The 26,175-nt window shown below is 46.8% G+C and overlaps 1 protein-coding gene across 7 annotated transcripts in view; it reads left to right on the top strand.

Moving 5' to 3' along the window:
- TNS3 (tensin 3) overlaps nt 1-26,175 on the top strand; it is a 308,216-nt gene that overhangs the window by 234,707 nt on the left and 47,334 nt on the right. For 6 of the 7 annotated variants that reach the window (XM_016957426.3, XM_519088.9, XM_016957425.4 and 3 more), the window contains 3 exons: nt 1,926-2,095; nt 3,228-3,342; nt 3,428-3,511. The exons of the other annotated variant lie outside the window; for it this stretch is intronic. In XM_016957426.3, coding sequence (XP_016812915.1) covers nt 1,926-2,095; nt 3,228-3,342; nt 3,428-3,511 — 369 coding nt within the window. The remainder of the gene's footprint in view (nt 1-1,925; nt 2,096-3,227; nt 3,343-3,427; nt 3,512-26,175) is intronic. 7 annotated transcript variants of the gene reach the window in all.

The following is a 26,175-nucleotide window of genomic DNA, read 5'->3' as shown; positions in this document are numbered from 1 at the left end:
TCAGTCACTTGCCTGTGGCCATGGCACTTCCTTTCCGTCACTAACACCCAGGGCTATCGACTGCCACCTTGACTGCTTCAGGAACAAACTCCACGTCTGAGCTGAGTACCAGGTGGTGCGTGGGGCCAGCCCAACTTTGTGACCCCACACCTCTGCTAGCCCTCTTTAAACTCGTTCTTGGAATGGCTGCAAATGCATGTGTGTGTTGAAGAGCACTGGAGTGAGGGTGGTCCCCTCCCTGGCCTGCAGCACTTGCATCCTGTGGAGGGTGGTGAGTGCGAGGATGAGGACCACTGCACCATGGGGATGAGGGTGCTGTAGTGAGGGGCTGCTGTGTGAGTAGGACTCTCAGATATGCCATTTCATTTCATTTAATCCTCCCCCTTGTGGGAGGGAAAAGAGAGCAAGCATTATGCTCATTTTACCCATAAAGAAATTGGGGCTGAGGATGTCCTGCAGCTGGTGAGGGATACACGTGAGACCCCAAATCCCAGGTCCTAACACACACTTCTTCCTCCTCCTTTCCCTGGATCTGTGGAGGGAGCTGCTGGGAACCGAAGAGAGGATGGAAGGAAAAGGTGGAAGGTTGCTTGGAAGGACCTGTGTTTGGATCTCCCTTGCTTGGTCACTGTTGTGTGGTGCTGAGCAGACGTCCCATGGGACAGGGAGGGTGGTGTCCAGCCTGGCTCAGCCCAGGAGCCTCCTTAAGCCCCACCTGAGTGGCACCTAGTAGCTGGTAGGGTCGGGCAGTGGAGCCCCCCATGCTGCAGACAGAAACAAGAAACCTTACAGCAGTTCTGCTGCTCCTCTCAGGCAGGCATGGTGGGTCGACGTCTTGTCGCTCTCTGTGGGACCTTCTCTTTATCATGCCAACCTTTGCATTCCTGTGAGCTTCTGAAGTCTCTGGATGTAGGAGGTGTCAGTGGCATATCATGGACTCAGCACGACTGTATGTCACTATCATGATGTATTTTGGAGGGCGGCCATCAACCAATTTGGAACAAAGTCATTCTAAGAGGAGCCTTATGTGGGCCACTCATGTTTATGAATCAAACTCCATCTTTCAGTGAAATGCTACTCTGCACTCTACACTTACAGGGACTATGTATTTATAGTTTAAATCTAAACTGTAGGGGACAGTGTTGTTGGGTTTGAATATTCAGACTATGTCATCAATAGAAACATTCCTCTTTTAATAGCCGTCAGCAGGTTTTTCCTAACTGCCAAATGATAAGAATCCCTGGGAAGAGGTTTTAGAAAATTAGATCCCAGCCCGACCCCCATTTTCACCAACACAAAAAGAACAGAATTTGGTCAAGAGTGGGGACCCCAGGGATCTGTGTCAGGAATAACCGCCTGTGGTGTTTCTGGCAAGGAAAGATTGGGATGGTGAATATTTATTGTTGATGCTTGAAATAATAGGTTTTTTCCCTCTCCAGAATTTCTCATTGCTAAGATTCAAATTATCATAGTCGGGCCATGCTCTGCCCAAGGTCACCGCAGGTGTGTGGTCCTCAGGGCACTCTGGTCCTGACAGGACACCAGGGGTGGCATGCGGGGGCCTCCTTCCCAGCTGGGTCATCGTCAGTCCCACCCAGCATTCCATCCGGGTACTGTCCTTTCCCAGCACTGAGAGTGAGTCTGGGTGCTTGGTCCTATCTCCAAGTGGCCTGTTCTGGAAGGAGCATGCTGGCCTGGGGAAGCTGCACATTTCCAAAGCTGTGGCCTTCTTCATCCCTGAGAGTCTGAGAATGCCCTGGGTTTCCCATCAGCTGCCTTCAGCAACCATAGCATCTTCCCAGAGCAGTGGTGACCAGGATGCAGCATACAGCACCTTTGAGAAGCAGCAGGCAAGATTTAAGGAAGGGGCGCCTCACTCCGCCTTGAGGAAGCGCCCTGCAGCCTGCTTGTCTCCCTTTTAACAGGCTCCTCTGCTGAACAGCCCCTGGGCGGGAGACTCAGGAAGCTGAGCCTGGGGCAGTACGACAACGATGCTGGGGGGCAGCTGCCCTTCTCCAAATGTGCATGGGGAAAGGCTGGTGTGGACTATGCCCCAAACCTGCTGCCATTCCCCTCACCAGCGGACGTCAAAGAGGTATGTGCCACAGCCAGGTCCCAGTTTCTGGGCCCATTCCACTCCCTTTCTTGTCCTGGAACCCCGAGTGAATGGGCAATGACCAGGCCTTGTCCCTGAATACAGCCCACATTATCCTCCGCACCCACCTTCCGTTCTGGTTTCACAAATATGGTCGTGGCTCCTCTGTACCTGGCAAGCGGTGTGGCTGGGAGAGCACAGTGTGCAGTCAGCTGGCCTGGGTAATGCACCCCAGAGATAGCTATGCTGGTGAGGCCACCTCACTCAGGGCACTCGAGCCTCTATGTTCTAATCTGTAGAATGGGCACAAGGAGCACAGCATGTGGGTGGGTTGTGTGGGTTCGAGGTAGGGCTCTTATAGGCCTGGCCTTAGCCATTCTCCATAGCCCGACAGCAGCAGCCAGTGGCACACACAGCCTTCCTTCAGGGTCATCACACTCACACAGGGTCCTCAGTCCTCCCTCCGAGACCTCCCTAGGAGGTGACCCACAGGTGAGGGCCACAGATGAGAGCTTCTTGCTCTTCCAAGAGGCCTAGGTAAGGCTTCTAGTCAGAATGGATGTAAAGCAGGTCGGTGTATCCAAAACGATTAATTATTTTAGACTTGGGTGGGATTTCTTTTCAAGTTGGCAAAGTTGGAAGCTACAGAATTCACAAGAAAAAAAAGCTATTCATAGTCTCGACTCACAAAGGAAACCACTGTTAATATTTAGAATATTTCCACCCGGCCTTTTTTCTGTGCTATGTATTTAAAATACTATGTGTTTTTATGCATCTGTGAATATATTAATACCATGGGTAAGGACTGTTTTATCCAGCTTTTTCGCTTAATATTGAGATGCTCATTTACCTGTACCATTACAAACTCTGTCTACTTCACTTATTAGCTATATATTGTTAGAAGGATGGGCCGTAAGATACCTTCCGTTTCCTTTACTGTTGAAGGTGAAAGTGTTTTCCAGTTTTCCACGGCTAGGAGAGGCGGGCTGGTTTTGTGCAGTGGATCCTTGTCCTACTGTCGGAGGAGGGGTTTGCTCAGTGGGCCAGGCTGGGGGAGCCACAACCACAACCGTTTGGAGGGGCCTTCACTTGACTCCCTGTTCTCACATTCTACTCCCTGTGCCAATTTCAGACGATGACCCCTGGCTATCCCCAGGACCTCGATATTATCGATGGCAGAATTTTAAGTAGCAAGGAGTCCATGTGTTCAACTCCAGCATTTCCTGTGTCTCCAGAGACACCGTATGGTAAGAATGAAGTAACACTAGCTGCCTGTGCTGCTCCATGCCCAAGGAGGGTGATAACAGCCCCTTGCTCTGCTTTCTTTTCCAGTGAAAACAGCCCTGCGCCATCCTCCGTTCAGCCCACCTGAGCCCCCGCTGAGCAGCCCAGCCAGTCAGCACAAAGGAGGACGTGGTAAGAAATCTACCCGCGAGTCACAGGCGAGCGGCACTCAGGCTTTGCATCGCGGGGTCGCCATTTTTACAGAGAAGAACTCTTATGCAGAAATGTTTCCATTTGTGTCGTATCTCAGAAGCCTTGGATGAGGATGGATCTTGCTAGGGAAGATGTAGGGATGTGGCCGTGAAATCCACTGTGTGGTGGCAACCTGGCCTTGCATCGCTGCCTGGCATCCTGTGGGGGAACCCTCCTGTTCAGCCCTTTCATATGCAGTTGATGGGACCATCAGTGGTGCTTAGCCTTGGTGCTTTTGAAGAAACTAGAATGCCCACCCCACACTTTATGTTCTCTGTGGGGATTGTGCTGCACGGGCGCCCCTAGCTCTGCCACCCCAGCTGCCTTCTCACACGTACCTTGTGGCCCCTCCTGTCTGTTATTAGTGGGTGCCTAATCACTGTCCCTGGATCTCTGCGGGAACTCAGGGGCTCTGTCCATGGCCTGATCGCATCCGTCTGTCTGCATAGCTGGCTCAGGCGAGAGAGTGTTAGTGGGCGGTGTTTAGGGCGAGTTACTGGGTGGACTTGAGGACTTGCCTGAGAGTCCAGGACAAGGCCGAGCTCAGGCAGGTGGAGAGAGAATGTAAACCTATAGCTCGTGCACATTTCAAAATCACTCTTCTCTGGGAGTTTCGTTCATTACGCTGCTGCTTTTCTGCCCTGGTGAAGGATGCTGTTAATGGTTATTAGGCACATTACCTGAGACTGAGAGACTTTCATTAACTTGTATTTTCATCTGCCCCTTACCCAGGAGTGTTGTGATCATGACAGCTAGCTCCATTCTCTCTCTTTCTCCATAGTAAACCAAGCCTGTGGACTATGTGATAGAAAGACATCCTTCTCCTAAAATTCCCTTTATGGTTTCAGGACCATAAATTGCTCTCTTCATATGTAGCATATAGCAGTTATACTGCCCATATTTCTCAGTAAGTGCTACTGAAATTTAAAATAAGCTGCATTTTAATGTTCACATTATTTGAGCATTACCTGAGAAGTGTGTATGTTCCAATATGCATTAGCATGATGGACTCACACATAGGTAGCCATGCATCTGTTCTATATTTTTTATCATTTCAATAGATGCAGAAAGAGGGATGTCCCTTCCACCCCATGTAGCCCCTCCTCCTCATGGAGGTGACTGTACTTAGCTCCTAGCTTGAAAGTGTTCGGTGGGTTTGGGCTGGCATCTAGCCCTCTGGCCTGGAATCCTGTCTTCTCCTGCAACACCAAAACCGGGTTTGTTTGAAATAGGTAGATGACAAACAGTGGAAGGTGGGTAATAAGCCTGAGGAAATAAAATACTAGAAACAGCCTGCAAACTCATTAACAGCTCCTGAGGGAGGCCTCTAAGATCACTGTATTGAGCATAAGAGAATGTGGGGAGCCCCGTCTAAACTCCAGAAGGGTCTAGGAGGCTGCAGGAAGCCTGGGTGCTCAGCGTGGGGTACCCAGTGGCCTGGCTGTCTTATGCTGGCCTGATTGTCCCAGCCTGGAGATGAGCTCCGTGTCCAGTGCGTGGATGAGCACTGCACCATTTGTGGGTGAGGATGGCTCTGCACACCACCATGTGTTAGATTCCAGTGGCTTCAACTTGTCCTGAGTACTATCTGCATGCACATATTCACACAGAAGAAGTCAGGGCTTTGCCTTTAAATATAAAAAGGTGACATGATAACAATATTAATGTGAGCCTTCTAGATTTTTATTTCAGCAGTCCCCAGGGAGGGTCAACTTCACATTAGCCCACAAGGAGCACAGAGATAACACAGTGCTGACTTAGTGGACGCTTTCATCAGACAGCGTGGTGAGCCAGTGCCCTTGCCAGGAGGCCCCACCCACTCTGCAAAGTCAAGTGGAGTTGTGAGACTCCTCCAAGGGCACAGTAATAACAGAGGTAGCTCGCCCATACAGAATGTGTCCCCTGATCTTTATGTTTTTCTTCCATTTCACAGTCACATTCTATGGGTCACTCTTACTGTTACCCCCATTTTACAGGCAAGGAAATTGACACGAAGAAGTTGAGTAGCTAGTAAGTGGCAAAGTCAGAGTTTCAGCTCCATCAGCCGACTCCACAGCCATGGGCAGATTACACAGGGCTGATGTTTCACTTTGTCTTGTCTAACCTAGAAGTGACCTAATGTCACAACTAAAAAGCACATGGAAAGTCTCAGAGTCATGGAATAACCATGTAATTTGTACATTTAGGTAACCCCTATGAACCTCCACCTCCTTACCTAAAAATGCAGACTATAGTACGTGCCATTCACAGCCACTGTGCAGTTTTGAAGTAGTAGGCTTTAGGCATCTGCAGTAATGCTTAACTGCGTATCATTTAGGCCTAGATACTGGTGTGCATATAAATGACAGTATTTGCTTTAAAATACCATTAGGGAGAGGCTTCACTTCCCGGAGGGTGAATTAGACATACTTTTCTCTATTTCTCCTGCTAAGTACAACTTAAAACCTTGGACAGTAAGTATAAGACAAATATAAGAAAGCTCTGAAAGATGGGGAGAAATAGGCCAGCTAGCCATGGACCTCAGGGCCAAAGGACCCGGTAGGCCTTATTTATAATATCTATGGGCCAGGAAACAATCTTCAGAGGACTAAAAGTAACTGAACCACGCAGAACATGTTCTCCAACCACAATGGACTCACTAGAAATCAGTAACAGAAGGGCAACAGGAACACCTTCAACACTTGGAAACTAAACAGCGCACTTATAAATAATCTATGGGTCAAAGAAGAGGTCTCGAGGGAAATCCAAAAACATACTGAACTGAATGAAAATGAGGATAAAATATCAAAAACTGTGAGACATGGCTTTATCCACTGCTTTAATACAGCAGCACTGAGAGGAAATTTTGGGCAAGAAGAAAATTCTGAAATGAATAGTTTATGCTCTTACCTCCATAACCTAGAAAAAGGAGAACAAACTAAACCCAAGGCAAGCAGAAGGAAGGAGATAGTAAAAATCTAAGCAGAAATTTAAAAAGATACAGAGAAGTAATAGAGAAAATAAATGAAAGAAGTGGTTCTTCGAAAAGATCAATAAAATTGACAAACCTCTAGCAAGACTAACAAAAAAATGGAGGACATAGATTACTATTGTTAGGAAGGAAACAGGCACCATCACTAAAAACCCTGCAGACACCAAAAGAATAATGAAGGAATACACAAACTACTCTACACGCATAGTTTTTAAAACTTAGGTTAAATAGACCAGTTCCTTAATGAGCATGAACTGTCACAACTCACCCAATAGGAAATAGACTACTTGAATACCCTGTAACTATAAGGAAATTGAACTAGTAATTTATAATCTCCCAAAAAAGAAATCTTCAGGTTTCACTGGATAATTCTACCAAACATGTAAAGAAGAATTAACACTGATTCTACACAATACCTTCCAGAAAACAGAAGAGGGGGGATCATGTCCTAATTCATTTTGTGAAGCTAGTATTACCCTGATACCAAAACCAGGCAAAAAGAACAGAAAAAGAAAACTACAGACCAATATCCTTCACAGATTCAGATACAAAACTCCTTAACAAAACATAAACAAATAGAACACAGCAATATATAAAAAGATTGACACACTGTAGCCAAATGGGACGTATTCTGAGATGGCAAGGCTGGTTTAGTATTTGAAAATTCATTCATGTAATACACTCTACTAACAGGCTAAAGAAAAAGCTCGCGACTATGTCAATCAATCCAAAAAAAGAATAAAAAGAGTTTGGCAAAATTCACATCATTCATGACTCAAAACTTCCAGCAAAATAGAAGACAGGAACTCCTTCAACCTTACAAAAAGCATCTAAAAAGCCCCACAGCTGACAGCACTCTTTTTCAACATAGTTCTGGAAGTTCTACAGAGACATAATACAAGAAAAGGAAATTAAGACAACAGATGAGAGGAAAGAAATAAAAGTGTCCCTTTTTGCTGGTGCCATGATCATCTACGTAGAAAGCCCCAGGGAATCTTGAGTCTGCTGCTGACATGATTGTCCAAACTGAAAATCCCAGGGAAGAGGCAGAGCTTGCAGTGAGCTGAGATTGCACCACTGCACTCTAGCCTGGGCGACAGTGCGAGACTCTGTCTCCAAAAAAAAAAAAAAAAAAAAAAGAAAATCCCAGGGAACAACAAAACAACAACAAAAAGTGAAACTGCTAGAACAAATTCAGCCAGTTTGCAGGATTCTAGTTCGACACACAAAAACTAGTTCTATTTCAGTACGCTAGCAATGCATCTGTAGAAGCTGAAATTAAAAATATAAGTCACAGCCCGGCGGATTAGCTCACGCCTGTAATCCCAGCACTTTGGGAGGCGGGGGTGGGCAGGTCACGAGGTCAAGAGATCGAGACCATCCTGGCCAACATGGTGAAACTCTGTCTCTACTCAAAATACAAAAATTAGCTGGGCGTGGCAGTGCGTGCCTGTAATCCCGGCTATTCAGGAGGCTGAGGCAGGAGAATCACTTGAACCCAGGAGGTGGAGGTTACAGTGAGCTGTGATTGCACCACTGCATTCCAGCCTGGCGACGAGCTAGACTCCGTCTCAAAAAAAAAAAAAAAATATATATATATATATATACACACACACATATATATGTATGTATATATACACACACATATACACATATGTATACATATATTTATGAAGAGGACATAGAGGTGGCATATGAGCGCATATGTATACGTATATATATGTATATGCCACTTATAATAGCTCAAAAAAATTAAATGGTTAGATGTAAACCTAACAAACCATGCACAAGACTTATGTGCTGAAAACTGCACAATGCTGATAAAGGAAACCACAGAATATTTCAATAAGTGGGGAGACATACTGTTTTCATGGATGGAAAACTCAACCTAGTAGAGCTGTCACTTCTTTCCAGATTGACAGACAGTTTTACCACAATTCCTATCAAAATCTCAGCAAGATTTTTTTGTAGATATAGACAACATAATTCTAAAATTTATGTGGGAAGGCTAAGGAACCAGAATAGCCAAAACAACTTTAAGAAAGAATTAAGTGGAAGGAATGAGGTTACCTAATTTCAAGACTTATTGTATAGCTACAGTCATCAAGACTGTGGTGTGGATGGAGGAACAGACACTTAGGTTCATGAAACAGAGTAGAGAACCCAGAAACAGGTCTACACAGATATGCCCAGCTGATTTTTTTTGACAAAGGTACCGAAGCAAGTCGGGGAAGGTCAGCCTTTCAACAAATGATGCAGGAGCACCTGGGCACCCACAGGCAAAACAATGAACAGCCACCAAAGGCTCACACTTTATACAAAAATTAACTTAAGATGGATGATGGACTTAAATGTAAAATGTAAAACATAGTATTTTTTAAAATGGGAGAAAATCTTTGGGATCACTAGGCAAAGAGTTATGAGGTTAGGACAAAAGCATGAACCATAAAAGGAAAAGTTGACAAATTAGACTTTATAAAAATTAAACATTTTTGCTATGGAAAGAACCTGTGAAGAGGATAAAAAAGACAAACTGCAGAGTAGGAGAAAAGGTTTGCAAACCACATGTCCGAAAAAAGGAGTATCATCTAGAATGTATATAATCTCTCAATACTCAGCAGTAAAGAACAAACAATTCACTTGGAAAATGAGCCAAACTATTATTAAAAAGTCGAAAAACAACAGATGCTGGCAAAGCTGCAGAGAAAAAGAACATGTATACACTGTTGGAGAGAATGTGAATTAGTTAAGCCACTGTGGAAAGTAGTTTAAAGATTTCTCAAAGAACTGAAAACAGAACTGCCATTTGACCCAGCAGTCCCATTACCGGGTATACACCCAAAAGAAAAAAAATCATTCTACCAAAAAGACGCATGCACTTGTATGTTTATCACAGCACAATTCACAATGGCAAAGACATGGACTCAACCTAGGTGCCCATCAACAGTGAATTGGATAAAGAAAATGTGGGACATATACACCATCGAAGTACTCCGCAGACGTAAAAAAAGAACCAAATCATGTCCTTTGCAACAACATGGATGCAGCTGTAGGCCATTGTCCTAAGCAAATTCAGTATCCCCTGAATTTAAAATAAAAGTTGAAATTAAAAAGAAAAGCCACTGACGAAATTAAAAAGAAAAGCCACTGACTAAATTAAATAAATAGATTTTTATTCAGTAGGAAAAAAAATTAGAAAGTGGTTCAAAGAAAAGAAGAGACATGTCACTGAAGAGGACGTAGAGGTGGCTTATGAGCACATGAAAAGATGCTCAACATCATTAGCCATTAGCAAAATATAAATTTAAATCACACCTATCAGAATGGCTAAAATAAAAAATAGTGACAACATCCAATACTGGTGAGCATGTGGAAAAACTAGACCCCTTATACATTGCTGGAGGGATCGTTAAAATGGTACAGCTGCTGTGGAAAACAATTTTGGCAATTTCTTAAAAATGAAAAACCTACATCTGCCATATGACTCAGTAATTGCATTCCTGGGCATTTATCCCAAAGAAATAGACTTACGTTCACATAAAATCTGTACAGGAACTCTTTTTACTTTAATAGCCCCAAACTGTAGATGTCCTTCAACAGGCCAGTGTTTAAACAAATTGTAGTACCTCAATACCATGGAACACTTCTCAGCAATAAAAATAAGTGAATTATTCATACACACAACAACCCGGATGGGTCTCTAGAACATTAGGTTGAGTGAGAAAAGTCAAAACCTGAAGTCTGTATAGTGTATGATTCCATATATGTCACACTTTTTACATGACAAAATTGTAGACACAGAGAACAGATTCATGTCTGCTAACGGTTGGGAGGGGCAAGAGTAGAAGGGGAATGGAGTAGCCAAAAAGGCAACAGGAGATTGGCAGAAGAGTGGTGGAGTAAGAGGTTGGGAAGGTGGAGCCAGGCCAGGAGCCGTTCTCTGTAGTTCCCAGAAGGTGGTGGTGTGGCATCCACATGCAATGTGAGGTCATTACCGAACCTCAAGATGGGGAGGTGACTGCTCAGATTTGCATTTTCACACATCACTGTGGCTGCTGCATGAAGAACACAGTGGGATGGACAGTGGGCTGGAACAGACCAAATGGTTTCAGAAGAGATAGGAGGAAATCAGAACATTTGTGTAGGATTCAGGTGGTGCAATCAGCTGACCTTAACACAGTGGAATTGGAGCCTGACTGCTCTTTCTAATTTTATTGCTTTTGTCATTATTGTTTAAATTAGGTTCTGGCTTCTTGTTAATTAGTATGCAGTTAGTATAACACTATCTCCATAAAATTCCTCTGTAGATCGCATTACTAAAACATAACTTGATACCTCCTTAGTCAGCATAAGCCCCATGTGTTAAGTTCTTTTCCAGACAACCACCAGGATAGGTGTCCAAGAGAAATAGCCCAGTTAGTTAAAGGCTGTAAGGACAGATTTTATTCAGGATTATTGCAACAGGAGAAAGTGCTGGGCTCAGCCCCAAATGCAGCAAAGATGGCTGGAGATTTATGACCGAGGAATAGAGCAAAAGGATCTGGTGGGTGGGAAGTCATTAAGAAGGGACATCAAGGGTAGGGGGGTTCTTGCTAAACTGGCCTAACACGGTTTCTGCTACAGGCAGGCCAGGGACTTAGACACAAAAGGCGAGGGATGAGGAGCTTGATGACATGTCAAGGGGGATTAAGTATCAAGTGTGGGGGATGAAAAGCAGGATTCTTGCTGGAACTGAGCTTGCCACGGTTGGACGTGGAAGGCCAACGTTGAGGCCTAGTGGAGAAGAGGGCTTGGAGGAGCCTGGCTAAGGTTTGGTCAAGGAGAGTCTGTCACAAGATAGACCCATCTGTATCCAGGCTAACGCAATAGGGTGACCAAATGCAGCCCGCACGCTTCTCTGTGTTTCTCTCCAGGTCCTTTGGGCACTCAGTTTATAATTTTTTATTTTCTATTTTTTATTTTTATGGGTACATAGTATAGGTGTGTATGGAGTACATGAGATGTTTTGATACAGGCATGCAATGTGTAATAATCACATCATGGAAAACAGGGTATTATGGGCACTTAGTTTAGCCATAAGGCTTCCGTGCCAAGTGGCCTGGGAGCCAGCTGGGGCCAGCCTCTGCCACAGGCATCCTTCACCCACCCTTCTCACAAACAAGCGATTCTTCAATAAACAATAAACAGAATACACAAAAAGCAAACCAAAACATCTCTAGATTTATTAATAGATGGGTGAATTAATGGAGTCTTTTCCAAATAATGTGACTAACAGGAGCCAAGGGGGATGAATGCCCAAAGCTGGGGCTTGCCAGAACCTGCTGGTACCGAGAGCTGATTGCTAAAGTGTGAGGAATTTTGTGAGCCAGCTGACAGCACATTGGCAGCTTGGGATCTGCCAGGGCGGGATTGTTTACACCACAGGATTTAGCAAACGTTATGAATCAACCCCTCCATCGGCCCCAAGCTTCCCTGACATACCAAACAGTAGAAATTCGCTGCCTTTTTTTTTTTTTTAACTCTGCTTGGTGTTAGCTAACTAGTCATGAAGAATAGAGGCTGAAGTGACCAAAGAGATCTTTCTGCATTTTGACGTTCAAATATTTGGAAAGATTTTCCGCATTCAGCATTTGGATTCTAGTCCCATTGCCAGGCTCAAGTAAGCTCTGTGATAACAACACTCAGCTGTTGGAAACTGCTGTCCAAAGCATCTCTCAGCAGACAGGGAGGCCTAAAAGGACACGGCAGAGTGGTGTCTGGTGGGTCCTCTCCTGACATTTCTTCTCTCTCTGGTCAAATGCTGGATGCACACATATTGTGGCTCTGAGACTTCCTATCTGGGTGAGCTCAGGCAGTTCTAGGGACCTCTCTGAGCCCTAGTTTCATGTCCTGTTCAACAGTAGTCATTCCTACTGCACATGGTTCTTCAGAAGATTGGACCAGAACATGTAGCTCCGGCTCCTGGCCCAGACCTGATCAACACTCAGCAAATAGTGGACCCTGATGCTGTTAGGAGAACAGAGCATCCATATGAAGGGCGGTTCCCTGAGCTGGGGAGACCAGTGACAACTGTAAGTCTGGGTTCAGAGCATGAGTCAGGGGACAGAGAAGGCCCCTGGGCATCTGGCCCTGGGTGGCTGAGCCCTGGAATCCTGCTTTTCCCAGAGATGTGCTTGTGCCCAGTGTGCTCATGTTTTAAATGCCAGCACCTACTCCAGGAAAATGATGGGTATTTCAATATCTGCTCACATTATGCATATTTAAATATGAATTTAAATACTGTTTAATTCTCCTAGGGATGTGTTGTCATTTAAAAGAGGTTGTGATAGCATGAAGGACTGGGGACAGGAGCAGGAGATGGCATAGCAGCTGTAGGCATTGATGTAATGCCTCCAGCTTTATGAGGACGGGCCCAACCAGGCTTCACCCATTTGCGGCCCTCAAGCGGGAGCGTCAGTGGCAGCCCTCGCCATTGTCTGTCTGTTGAATGTATTGCCACATGGCCACATTATGCCCCAGGAGCCATGTGTTGGAGGACAGTATCCTTAGGCTTCTCAGAAATTCCACATGGGAGCCTCAAATGGACATGCTTTTCTTGAAAACAAAAATATTTGTAAAAATGTAACAATGGGAGTCGTTTAATCTCAAGTCTCCCCTATAAGCAAAAATAGATAAAATTATGAAATGTAAGATGTAAATTATTCTGTTTCTTAGCTGATCCTTAACCTTGATGATATTTTCAAAACAAATGAATAACAAAGACATGAGAAAAGGTTTCCTTTAAAAAGTCGTGGTTCTCGCCGGGCGCAGTGGCTCATGCCTGTAATCCCAGCACTTTAGGAGGCCAAGGCAGGCAGATCATGAGGTCAAGAGATAGAGACCATCCTGGCCAACATGGTGAAACCCTGTCTCTACTAAAAATGCAAGAATTAGCTGGGCATGGTGGCGCTTGCCTGTAGTTCCAGCTACTCGGGAGGCTGAGGCAGGATAATCGTTTGAACCCAGGAGGAGGAGGTTGCAGTGAGCCGAGATCGCACCACTGTACTCCAGCCTGACAACAGAGTGAGACTCTGTCAAAAAAAAAAAAAAAAAAAAAAAAAAGAGTCGTGGTTCTGATACATCTCAGCTTCCAAATTATTTCATAATTTTTAAAAAATATAAACACATAACATAAAAGCATCCATTTGAAGGTGAACATTGCACCGGCATTCAGTAGATTCATGGAGTCATGAGACCATCGCCCGTAGGTAGTTCCAGAGCATCCTCATCCTATAACAGCTTTACAAGTGGTATTCAGAGGGGGTTTGGGGACTTTAGGCTTCAGTGAAAAAGATTAGCAGTTAATGTTAGTTTACTTCAAGAGGATGCCTTTATATATTTTGCAACTTCTATTTTGTGTTCAGTTCTTCTGGAGAGTAGGGTGTAGGCATTTTAGGGGCCTGGCTTCCAAGCATGCAACCTCTTCTCTGCTGTCGATTAGAGGTTTTGTGAAGGGCTAGGAGGATTGCCTCCATCCAAGTGCCAGTGCATGAGACTGATCAGGAGTGGGAGCATGTGAAGTGGTCCTCATTGGCTCACAAGAGGGAACACGGGGGTTTGGTTGGTGCTATGTGGACTTCCTGGATTTGGTAGGTTTCAAAGGGTCATGATGTTTGCCACAGGGAGGAAGAAAAGGGCAGTACCAGTGGCACTGGTCCTTCCCTCTGTAGCTCTGTGATCTTGAACAGTTTGCATAACCTCTGGAAGCATCATTTAAATCTAAGCAAAATAAGAATGTGTGTGTGTGCCATGCATGGTATTGGGGGCAGTCTCTTAAAAATGAAGATTTCAGCCTATGAATATGCTAGTGTAACAAAAATTTGTCTTAAAATTTAGTTTTTTAATTCAGAATGCACTTTCTTATTGAAATAGTTTCAGAGCCCCAGGGACTGATAGAGAGACACAGCGTGAGAAGAGGGCAAGAGGAAGACAGAGACAGAGAGATTATTTTGACGCAATGCTTTATTTTTATTGAAAAAGCTGTCATCCTTCAAAACTTGACAAATGATACAATGCTTCTACCAGTCTTCTTCTTTCTTTCCTGTACTTGACTCCCTTTTCTGTTGAATTTTTATGAGCTCTGAATGAGAATGTTTATAATAGGGACAAAGGCATGTACTGAATGTGAATATGTGTGACATTTATAGAGGCCCTTGTTTACTTTGGATTTTCTAGAGCCTCAAAAGCACATGCATTCCTATATGGATTTCTCCATGGGTTTATATTCAGGTACGTAGGCATATGTAAGTGTGCATAGGAATAGACATGCCTGGATACATGCCTGTGATGTACTTTGCATTCCAATTAGTGCCAAAGAATGCACACTGGTGCATGGTGACCCCAAAAAACTGGCGTGGATTAGCAAACATCGTAGCCTCCTCCAACCCCTGCCCCAGATGAACAACATGAAAAAGAAAATTTGACTGCTTCTAAATTATATTTAAAAGTAAACATCAGTGCTGGGTTCGTGGAGGTCAACCTAAAGTGCTGGCCTGTGAATGTGCCTTTAGGGGTCTTTTGAGATGAGAACATGAATTCATTTGAGGGTGATGAAGCTAAAAAAAAAAAAAGGTGTTGGCTTTCTGTGCTGACACCTCATCCACGGAGCAGGCCAGCTTGGAAGTGTCCCCATGTCAGCCTGCAGACTTCTCTACCATGCTGAATGTTCTCTTGTTTGCTCACTTTGGGTTTAGAGGAATCTGCTTTTCTAAATTTATTTATCAGCTCATTCCATTACCCCCTCCTCTCCTGGTGGACTGTTCTTGACCCTCAGCATGTAGAAGTTATTCTGAAGTGCTGCTAACAGGATTTGATGCTGGCCCTGGGGCTTGGTGACAGATGTGGCTCTGGTCCTGCCCGTCTGTAGCTCTGTGATCTTGAACAGTTTGCATAACCTCTGAAAGCATCTTTTAAATCTAAGTAAAATAAGAATGTGTGTGCCATGCATGGTGTTGGGGGAAGTCTCTTAAAAATGAAAATTTCAGCCTGTGAATACGGTAGTGTAACAAAAATTTGTCTTAAAATTTCATTTTTTAAATTCAAAATGCGCTTCCTTATTCAAGCATTTTCTGAGCCCCATTGTCTATGAGAATTGTGCTCCATCCCGGGATTGAGGAAGGGAGGCGGTCCTGGCCCTGGGGCAGCTCTCGGGCTGGGGTCCCTTCTGAAGCAGCCTGTGGCTGGTGTGGAATCCGGAATCCACAGCTCGGGCCTGAGCCTGGGCTTGTCTCCTCCTCGCTGCTTTGAACAGGAAAAGGCAGTTCAGCCCAGCAGGATGCCTCTTAGAACTGGGAATGGCTTGGAAGAAAATGCTTATGAAGCCCCAGCATATAAAATGTGCAAGGATGTTTCCCTGCTGGAAGCATTTACCTGGTACCCCTTGCATTTTTACTTTCCTCCGAAGGCCCTCACCTTGTAATCCACCTCCCCGCAGTTCCATCCCCTCTAGACAGCAGCCTGCCTCGCGGTGGTGTCCCAAGAGCATTGGGCGTCAAGAGGTAAAATGCCTGGGCATTTTCTCTGAAGCACCTGTTACCACTGTCCCTTCAGGCTGTGATTCCTGGCCAAAATGCACCCATTCTTTTTGACACACTTGGGAGGGTCTGGGATTGTGAGACTTGCAGAAGGGTCAGATGTCTTGAGTCACTGAGAGGGCTGAAGAACGGAATATGTAGTCTGCTTCTTGACATTTGTTACTGGCCCGGGCCTGCCCCATCAGAGCCTTTGAGGGCATTACCAAGGTGCCCCCCAGATTAGTGTACCTCCTCAGCAGATAGGCATTGGCCAGGCCGTCCTACTTAGGCCAGGAACCACCTTGTTGTCTGTTTAAATTCTATCACATTTTAGTGACACACATATGTAGACACGTTATATGGTACATATGTGTGTTATGTGTGCAGGTATTTATGGCTCTGCCTAGATTGAGGCATTTGCCACTTTCTGAGCGCTTCTTACAGGCCATGCACTTATATATGCACACATGTAGAGAAAGAGCAAATGAACAAGTTTACAAAAAATCCTGAAAGCCAGGCAAGTGAGAATTCCATTGTTTGGAATGAAAGTAAACTTTTCTGATGCTTCAGGGCCAACCAAGTGTGCGATGGGCGTCAGAGGTCAGGTCTCCGTGTGTCACCTGGCAGAGGGATGGTGTGAGCAGCTCATTGGAATTTGATTTTTCCAGAGGAGCATGAGATTGGGTTACTGTGAAGTCCCAGTGTCGCTGAGGTTGTGGAGGGTTTGTGTTTTGTGTTTGTTTTTAATTCCTTCTCCGCAACGCCCAAGTGAGCACTCTACTTGAGTCTCAAGAACCCCAGAGTAGAGCTCGCCCTGGGGTGCTGGCCAACACGTAATTCTCAGGAACAAACAAGTACATTCGAATAAAGCTGAGGATCTCAGTCTGCAGTGCCTGGTCCCTTGGAGGCATTCTAGTATCCCTCTTAGTTTTGTTTTATTGGGGCAGAGCCTGTTGCTGAAAACAGAACCTGTGAGTCACCCTGACTATCCTTCCCAGGACTTCGAGAACTGCCTTGCATGTAGTAGAGAGACTCACAGTTTGCAGGAGTGGCACCGTCTTTGAAGCAGCTTTCACATAAAGCATCCGAAGTTCCTTTGCTAGGTCATGTGCCCAGTCCTCAAAGGTACCTGCAGATCACCTGATCGCTGGGAGTAGGGCTGGTCCAGGGTTCCTCTTATTGTGTGCACACATAAGGTTCGCCCGAGTCCGGTGGGACAGAGATGTGGGAGGTGATGGGATGCAGCCCCTGTAGGACCCGTGAGGCTGGTGGACAGGCAGTGCGGGCTGGTGGGAGGGTGTTAAGGGAGAATTCCATCCAGCTGATCAGGTCGTGTCTCAGGAAGGACGTGCCCCCTATGGAGGCTGCGAGACCTTTAAACTTGCTCATCCCTTCCCGTGTGTCTTCTCTGGGCGCCCCAGCTCCTCCCTTCTCCTTGGTTTACTGCCCCTTTTCTCACCTCCCTCTGGCAACCAAGTCTGCTTGTGTCTTCCTCCGAAAGGGAAACTCCTGTTGCCCCTTCTCTCCCTCTGTTCCTCCTCTCCCTCCCTGCTTCACCTTCCCTCCATCCTTTTGTTTCTGCTGCCTCGCTCTCACCTGCATTTGAAGGATGTGACTTCCCAGTGGGACCTGGGTTGGGATTTGGTGTCACCCTCCCTCCCTCAGCCTCAGGACATTTCCAGAGCAGAGTCTTCATCACACTCCTGGCATCTAACACAGAGAAGGATCTGGATAAAAGTTTGTTTTGTTTTCTGATGGGTAAGTGGAAGGAGAGAGACAGTCTCTCAGCTCCAGGGAGCTGAGTACATCATGCCTGCAAAGGGCCTGAGCCCGCAGAGTGGGAGCTGCGTGAGACCAGCACCTGTGTTTCTGAGAGGAGACCTGACATTGCCGGCTGGTGGGGTGGGCTGTCCTCTTCCAGGTGTCTGATTTGCACCCCTGCTTGATTTTGCTAAGGTGCAGTGGGTGGTCCTGGCTGTAGCAGAGTCAACGTGTGGACAGTCCAGGTCCTGTCCTCCCCGGGGATCTCTGGGTGTTTGGGTGGGGGAAGCAGACTGTCCGGGAAGAATTTTTAAATGTTTTTTCCTCAGCGGACTTGCTGCCACCTGGAGCCCACCTTTGAAATCACTTTAGTCCCTGGCACTGCAGCTGAGGAGAAAGAAGCAAGAGAGGAAAGATAAACAGATCTCCAGAAGATGCTTAAATCTGTAGATTCACACTCAGGATTGTCCCAGTCATGGCTGTGACACGGGCACAGAAGCAGCATGCCCTGCCTCCTCCCTGCTGCCCATCCCTGTGGGTTTGCTCCGAGTCACTGAGCCCACAGTTCCATGGAGGGAACGGGACCCACCCTTGGGAGTGCCATCCTGGTCACAGTTACCCTTCCTGGGCCTGGCTGCCCCATGCTGGTGCCGCCCCGTGCCGCCTTCCTCTCTGCTTGGGGAGTGACAGGCACGGGAAAGGCCAGTCCATCCGCTTCCGCTGAGCCTGCTCTGTCCGTGGTCAGGCATTTCCGACAGCATCATTTGCAGGAGCTGCTGCTCTGCAACACATAAACAACCAGGGAGGAAATGCCTACTCAGACCTTTGGGAGGAGGGTCCCAGGGATCTTCCTGGCCCATGTGCGGAGCGGTGGCCCCGAGGGTCCCAGGCAAGCCGTGTCCCTCTTGGGGTAGGGCATTGACCTGCCCACTCTTCACAGGTTGATGAGTGTGCCAGGGTTGTGCAGGGGCTGGACCGGCCAATGGCTCGGCTCAGGCTGGGCAGCAAGCTGTGCTGGAAGCACAGGCGTGCACAGGGGCTGTAAGAAAGGAGGCAGCCCAGGAGGAACGGGGACCTGCTCTTCCAGGGAGAGCTTTCTAGGGGAAGGGGTGACACATTAGCATTTGAAGAGGGAGTGGGATTTTGCCAGACACATGAGACAAGAGAAGCCAGGAGTAAGTGTCTGTTCTGTGCTTCCCCTTGTGAAAACCCTGAGTAATGTACCGTGTCTCTAAGGCCCAGACACATGACAGGCCCCTATGTTCTGCCATGTGGACTGGGTTATAGTCAGATTTCGGGTCACGGGAACAGAGCACTTTGACTTGACTGAGGGAGATAGTGTTCCAAATGCTGAAAAAAATGTGGGGTCACTTGAAAAGGGCTTTGTAGAATGTATAGGAGTTTTTCAGCAGTTGGCTTAGGAGTTTGGCCTATTAGATGAGAGAAGCATATGAGCAAAGAACATGGAAGAAAGGGGACACAGTGCGTAGAGGCTGCCAACAGCCTACAGTAGGTGCCAGCCAGGCAGAACAGGCTGAGGGATCCAGAATCAGGCTCTAGGACAGGGTTTGGGCAGGATGTTATAGCCCACTGGGGCCCGGAAGAAAACCTGCAGGGTTTGAGCAGTGCAGTGACAGGGTGGGATTTGCATTGGAAGGTCCCCTGGGCTGCCTTGAGGAGTGAAAGGCTTCCAGGCTGGTGGCCAGGCCAGATGAGAGGCAGATGGCCCCATCCAGAGGAAAGGGACACGGGTGTAGGCTCCTGCCGGGGTCGGGGGCAGAGGACTGACTAGGGACATCCTTGTTGTTGGAGACTGTTCAGGCTTCCACTTCCTCTCTGGCTAGTTGCTGGAAGCCTCTCTCTGCTGTGAGTGTGGGGTCCCAGGGGAATGGGGGTTTGATTTTGGAGGGGCAGGTTTGGGGGCATGGTGGGCGGGTCCTGCCGCTTGTGCCTTGGGTGATGGCTGGCCTGAGGCTGAAACTAAGCCTGGTTGGGTTTCAGCAGGGAGGTTGCAAGAAATTAAAGTTGGGGGAGGGAAAAGTGAAAAGAAATGAAAAGGAAGCAAACCGCAGCAGTGAGCAAGGCGGGGCCAGGGCCGTCTGGAGGCACTGACTGGGCAGGCCGCCCGCGACAGCCAGCAGCAGCTCAACAATCCCAGGATTCTTTCCCGGGCCTGAGCTCTCCCGGCCGCCCTCTGAATGGGCCTCTTTGGAGGTGGCCGCCCCGCCCCCTGCACGACTCCCTCGGGACAGGCCGGAACACAGAGCCCTGCCTGGGTGGGTGGGGGACGCCACCGCTGGGACAGGGACTCGGGACTCTGCTCACCACGTAGGGCTGCTGGGGACACAGCCCAAGGAGTTCCCTCTGTCTGGCCCACATCCTCCCAGGCCCTTCCATGGACTGACCAGGGTCCTGGGTGTCAGGTAAGCTGTACATTGGAACTCATTGCTTCTTCCTGCTCAGTCCCTACACGCCTGGTGTCTTCTGTGCTCCTGGCGCCTCTGGCCCGGATCCAGTTGCCCTTGCTGAAACTTGATCTCCTGGGCTCCAGTGGAGGGGGGTGGGGAGGGGTATGAGGTGGGATGCAGAGGTCACTGGGCCAGGAATCCTGGGCAGGACTTGGGAGGAGGGCTGATTGTTCCAAGAGTCCCCTTGTCACTTGATGACAGTTCTCAAGTCGCCAAGGCTTTGGGACAAAACGCCCCAGCCCTTGAGCCTGGAGGGCTAGTCCTTCCAGAAGAAAGTCATGCTTTGTCTTTGCTGAGATTCACTCAGGGCTAACAAAAGCCTGGTTTACAGATGTGCAGCTTTTCTGGAACAGGACTGCTTCCTAGCACAGTGCATTCCTTTACTGAAACTGATAAAGCGAGCCTGCCCCATTCCAGGGCTGTCACCGCCCCCACCCCAGTTCCAGGGCCCTTGAGGGATCCCGGGCAGCGGGCAGCAGGACCTTCAGAGGACCAGAAGGCTGCACTTCTGAGCACCCAGCACAGTTGTTTCTACTAAATGCCGAAAGCAAGCGTTAGGATCAGGTGCTGGGTTCTAAAATGAGATTTACTGTTGTCTCTTCTGTGGTTGAAGCAAGCAAAGAGAGTATTTCTAAACGAGTTCATGTCATTGGAAAAAACAAAAACAAAAACCCATGCATTCACTGAAAGAACCTGCTCAGATTATGTTAACAGAGCTTCTGGACCTAGGGGCTTTGTTTCTTCACTGTCCCTTCCCTCCCAAATGTCTGAACTGGGGCTGGGGCTCTGTGGGACCCTGGGAGAGTCAGCCAGGCACTGGGGGTGGCACGGGCAGGGCTGGCGCCTGGGCCCAGGGTGGGCCTCCTGGGCATCTGCTCCCTCCTCCGCGTGGCTGGCCTGTGATTCTGCTGGCCCTGCAGCCGACACAGCGTGTGTGTGTGTATTCCAGCTGGAAGGATGGGGAAGATTAAGAAGGAGCGAGGGGAAAACCCAGAGCTCTTTATTGTGAAGCGAGCACTGCAGCCGCTCTAAGACAAGCCCAAGTGGCTCAAGGTCCAGCTTCTCCTTCCCAGGCTGAAAATCTTGCCCAGTATCCCTTCCAGGATTGATGGATTGCTCTCCAGCTGATGGAAGATGCTATCTTTTCAAAAGTTTCCTGTCCTTTTAATGTATTTTATATACATTAGTAATTTTTCATGAATTCCATATGCATGTCAGTGTATTAGAGATTGTCTGGTTAGGACAGACATAGTTTTCTGACTTTGGAGGTGAGATTAAAAGAATTTTGGTCCACCTATTTCGAGAGAGGGGTGATTTTCTCCCTTGGCCAGCCTGTAGCCATGGTGGCCCGTGGGGAGCCTGGTGCTGTCTTCTGCTGGGGCTTCCTGCGCTCTAAGGGGGAACCTCAGTGACAGGGCTCTAAGTTGCTCCCAGAGTACCTGTGCCTTCCTAATCCCCAGGGCAAACCTGTGCAGAAGGTTCCTTGTCCTCCTGTAGGGGCGGAGTAATTGTATTACATTCTGCGTTCTGACTCAGACCCTGCTGGTGGGAGGCAAGGATGTCTTGTGGAAAGAACATAGTTTTCTGAGTCCAAGAGATGAGTTGGCTTCCTTTGAATAAGCTGCTTAACCTCACTTTTCAGAATCTGTTTCCTCATCCATAAGATGATTTGCATGTGGAAATGTTTGTATGAGGATTAAATCAGATAACACCTATGTGTGGGTTAGCAGAGTGCCTGGTGTATAGTAGGCACTCAGAGAAAGGGAGCTGTAATTCTGATTTCCATTTTACTTTCTTTATATGAAAAGTTGATATGTGTCATATAAACAGGATTTTACAACAGTCCCAAGAGCTGTGTGATTTAAAAGCTGTTGACATTCAGATCGGCACCTGTACTGATGGCAACATTTCTCCAAAAGCACAGTGAAAGCTCCCGTGGTTGGAGCTGGGATCTGATAATCCGCATGGTTCTAAAAAGGCAGTTTGCAGCCAGGACCATGCATCAACATAGTTCTAACTGCTGCCCACTTTGACCTTCTCTCCTCTACCCTTCTGTTTCCACTTCCCTGTCTTAAAAAAAAATAACATCCAAGGCAGTCAAGCTGCCTAGTTGATGTAGGATCAGGACAGGAAGCCTGGTGGGTGTGATGCATGGAAGGTGGTCTTACTGCTGTCAGACACAGGTCTGGGATGGCTCGAAGTCCTGTGGTCTGATGAGAATACCATGCCCATTTTGTTTACATTAGGCTCACCTGAGACAGGTGGCCTCTCCCTCCTATCAGGAGGGACTGTAAACAGAATGAGTTTACAGTAAGAGTCAAGGGACCAGAAGGTCCCCGTCACACAGCACACTCTGCCTTCTTGCTCCGTCCCATTGCTCACTGTGATTTTGCCAGGAGACAACCTAAGAACACAGGACTAAGAAATCACTGGAATGTCAACTTCTAGTTCCACCACGAGATAGCAGGGTGGCCTGTGGCCTTCCTTGAGCAGTGTTCTCTGTGGACATATGATTCTTGATTAGCCTCAGGTAGAATGGATAGCTGGGTGGAGAAGGCAGGTGGGTACCGGGTCACCCAGGTAAATTAAAGTTAAACAGGGTTTTACAAACGTGGAGTGGAAGAGAGAGGAATGAGGGCTCAGCTGGCAGGAGGACCAGGGTCACCAGTGGGATGCCTGGCTTTCTTGAGTGACCAAGTACAGATAGAAAAGCTTCTAGAATGCTATGGAACTCATTTACTGCTCTGTGGAGGTAAGAAGGAAATGGGACCAAAGACAAGGCTTGCTTCTGGAAGATGTGGGTCTTGGGAACCCCTCTTTGTGCATCTGTTGATGGGAGTAATGGATACACAAAACCACACGGTCCATCATGCTTCCAAGCTGACTCCTCCAAGTCTGGTTTCCCTTGATAGTTTTCCCAGTGGTCCCATCACTTCTGCTGCCTACTAGACTTATCATCACGAGAAAAGTCCCAGTTTCCTTTGTAGCTCATGCTGCACTTGACTGGAGGAAATCAAGTCAAGGATATCATGGTGACAATTGAAGGGATACAGGAATTATACAGTTATGCGCAGACTATTTAAAAAGACACTATTTTTTTCTTAACAGGGAAATTTTTCAAAGTTTTTCAAAAATTTTCAAAGTTTTTATTAAGAGATTTAAAAAAAATATTTATTCATTTATTTAGATGGAGTCTCACTTTGTTGCCCAAGCCAGAGTGCAGTGGCATGATCTTGGCTCACTGCAACCTTCGCCTCCCAGGTTCAAGTGATTCTCTGGCCTCAGCCTCCTGAGTAGCTGGGACTACAGATGCGCATCACCACACACGGCTAATTTTTGTCTTTTTTAGTAGAGATGGGGTTTCACCATGTTGGCTAGGCTGGTCTCAAACTCCTGACCTCAAGCGGTCTGCCTGCCTCCGCCTCCTAAAGTGCTGGGATTACAGGCGTGAGCCACCGTGCCTAACCCTGTTAAGAGACATTTAAAAAGATAAAAATAAATGGAGAGAAAGCCATGTTTGTGGATAGGAAGACAATGTCACAAACATGTTGGACCCTCCCAATTTCATCTGTGTACTTAATTTAATTCCAGTCAGAGTGCCGGCAGATTATTTTGTGGAACTTGATAAGCTGATTCAAAATTTATATAATAAAGTAAAAATTCTCAGTAGCCAGTATACAACTACTAGAAATGAGGACTTACCACAAAGATAGAAAATTCGGTAAACATGAGCTGGTACAAGGACAGATAAATTGACCAACAAACAGATGAAAGTGCAGAACAGACCAGCACATACTTGGAACTTTGGTGCCAGACAAAACAGGCAGCCAGGTCAGGAGGGGAAAGAGGAGCTGCCTCATAAATAGAGCTGAGGTTTGCCAGGTAGAAAAGGTTAATGGATCCCTTTTATAACACATGCCAACATCAGTTCCAGATGGACCAAGGATGTCAATGTCAAATAAATTCTTAGTAGAAAATCCGGGTGCATACGTTTTCCCGGATTTTTTCCTTCCTGTCTTCTGCTCTTCTGTTTCTCTTTTCCTGCCTTACTGTGGATTTATTTATCATTTTGGGGAAACTCTGTCTTTATTTATTGATAGTATTTTTGAGTATATCCCTCCCTGTAGTTTTTTTAGTCCTTGCTCTTGGTATATACATAACTTGTCATTATTTATGGCTACTTGTATTATTTTATCACTTGGAGCGTAGCATAGAAATCTTACTTCAATTTAAGTTTCTTCACCCTCCCCATTTTTAAAGTACAATTGTTGGAAGTATCTTATCCGTTTATGGTGAGTACCACATGTGATGATGTCTGCTTGTTGCTCCAACTATCAAAAGTGACTTAAGAAACTCATGAGAAGAATGGACTGTAATATTTACCCTTACTTTGACTCATTTGAACATTCTTCTTTCCTTTTGGAAGTTCCAAATCTTATGATTTCATTCTGTTTAGAAAATTTCCTTTGGCCATTCCCTACTGGGACATTTGCAAACAACAAAATCTCTTCATTTTCCTTCATCTCTGGATTTCTTTATTTTTCCTCCATTCCTGAATGGTATTTCTGCAGGATATAGAATTCACAGTTGACAGTTCTTTTCTTTCAGTACCGGAAGCATGTGCCACTTCTTTCTGGCCTCTTTGGTTTGGGTTTCTTTTGAAGATTCGAAGATAGGTGGATTCTCAGAAAAGCTGTCATTTTATATGACACTAAGATAGGGAAAACAGTGCCAGGTAAAACAGGATGCACTGTGGGTGAAAAGGTATGCACAGATTTCAGAAATGTGGCTCCGTGAGAAAAAGCAACTGGGGACTGGGCACATGAGGCCTCGAGGAGCGGTACCTCCAGCCCTAGACTGGCTGCATGGTCGGCCCAGGGTGTGCAGAGCTGCAGGTGGGCTGGAGACGGGGTGCCTACCACGCAATGAATCCTCAGCAGGGGACCCCTCCCTGCTGGCCTCCTATGTAGGAAGCCCTGGTGATGTGACAGTGAATGAGACACAGCCTCACCTCTGACACGGTTCCAGCAGTGTGCTACTGGCCATGTGCCAGATAGAGCAGGGTCCGTGGCCACCGAGGGCCTCCGTAAGAGGGAATCAGGGAGTGGAGGCAGGCTGCTCTTGAGGGCTTTAGAGGGCTTCGTGCCCCGGGTAGGGCTTCTGTGATTCTGCGGGGTCTCCAGTCCTTCCAGCTTGAGCACTGCACTCAACTCATGGTAAATATTATCAGCAACTTAGAATATTTAGGCACTCCCCTCAGTTTTATGTTCGTCATATACAGCCTTTCACAAACCATTTTCTTTTTTCTTTTTCTAATCATAACATTCCATTCCTAGGGTATGTTTGTTAATTTTCATTTCCCTGGGTTGTTTTTTTGATTGTGTGTGTGTGTGTGTGTGTTTGTTTGTTTGTTTGATACGGAGTCTCACTCTGTCACCCAGGCTAGAGTGCAGTGGCGCGATCTTGGCTCACTGCAACCTCCGCCTCCCGGGTTCAAGCGATTCTCCTGCTTCATCCTCCTGAGTAGCTGGGATTACAGGCATGAACCACCACGCCCGGCTAATTTTTGTATTTTTAGTAGAGACGGGGTTTCACCATGTTGGTCAGGCTGGTCTTGAATTCCTGACCTCGTGATCCGCCTGCGTCAGTCTCCCAAATGTTGGGATTACAGGCGTGAGCCACTGCACCTGGCCTTTGCTTTTTTTTTTTTTTTTTTTTGCCCGTTCTACTTCATTCTCATGTGCTTTCCCATTGGTTTGTGGTTTTGCTGTTGCATCAGCTTCCTTCTATAGGTCAAGGCTATGTAATGTACCCAGACCCTGGTCCTGGGGCTGAGGGACCAGTTCTGAGGGA

The sequence above is a fragment of the Pan troglodytes genome, chromosome 6 (genome assembly GCF_028858775.2).
Source record: "Pan troglodytes isolate AG18354 chromosome 6, NHGRI_mPanTro3-v2.0_pri, whole genome shotgun sequence".
Taxonomy (NCBI): Eukaryota; Metazoa; Chordata; class Mammalia; order Primates; family Hominidae; genus Pan; species Pan troglodytes.
The sequence above is the reverse complement of the archived record's forward strand: the minus strand, read 5'-3'. Positions and strand labels throughout refer to the sequence as shown.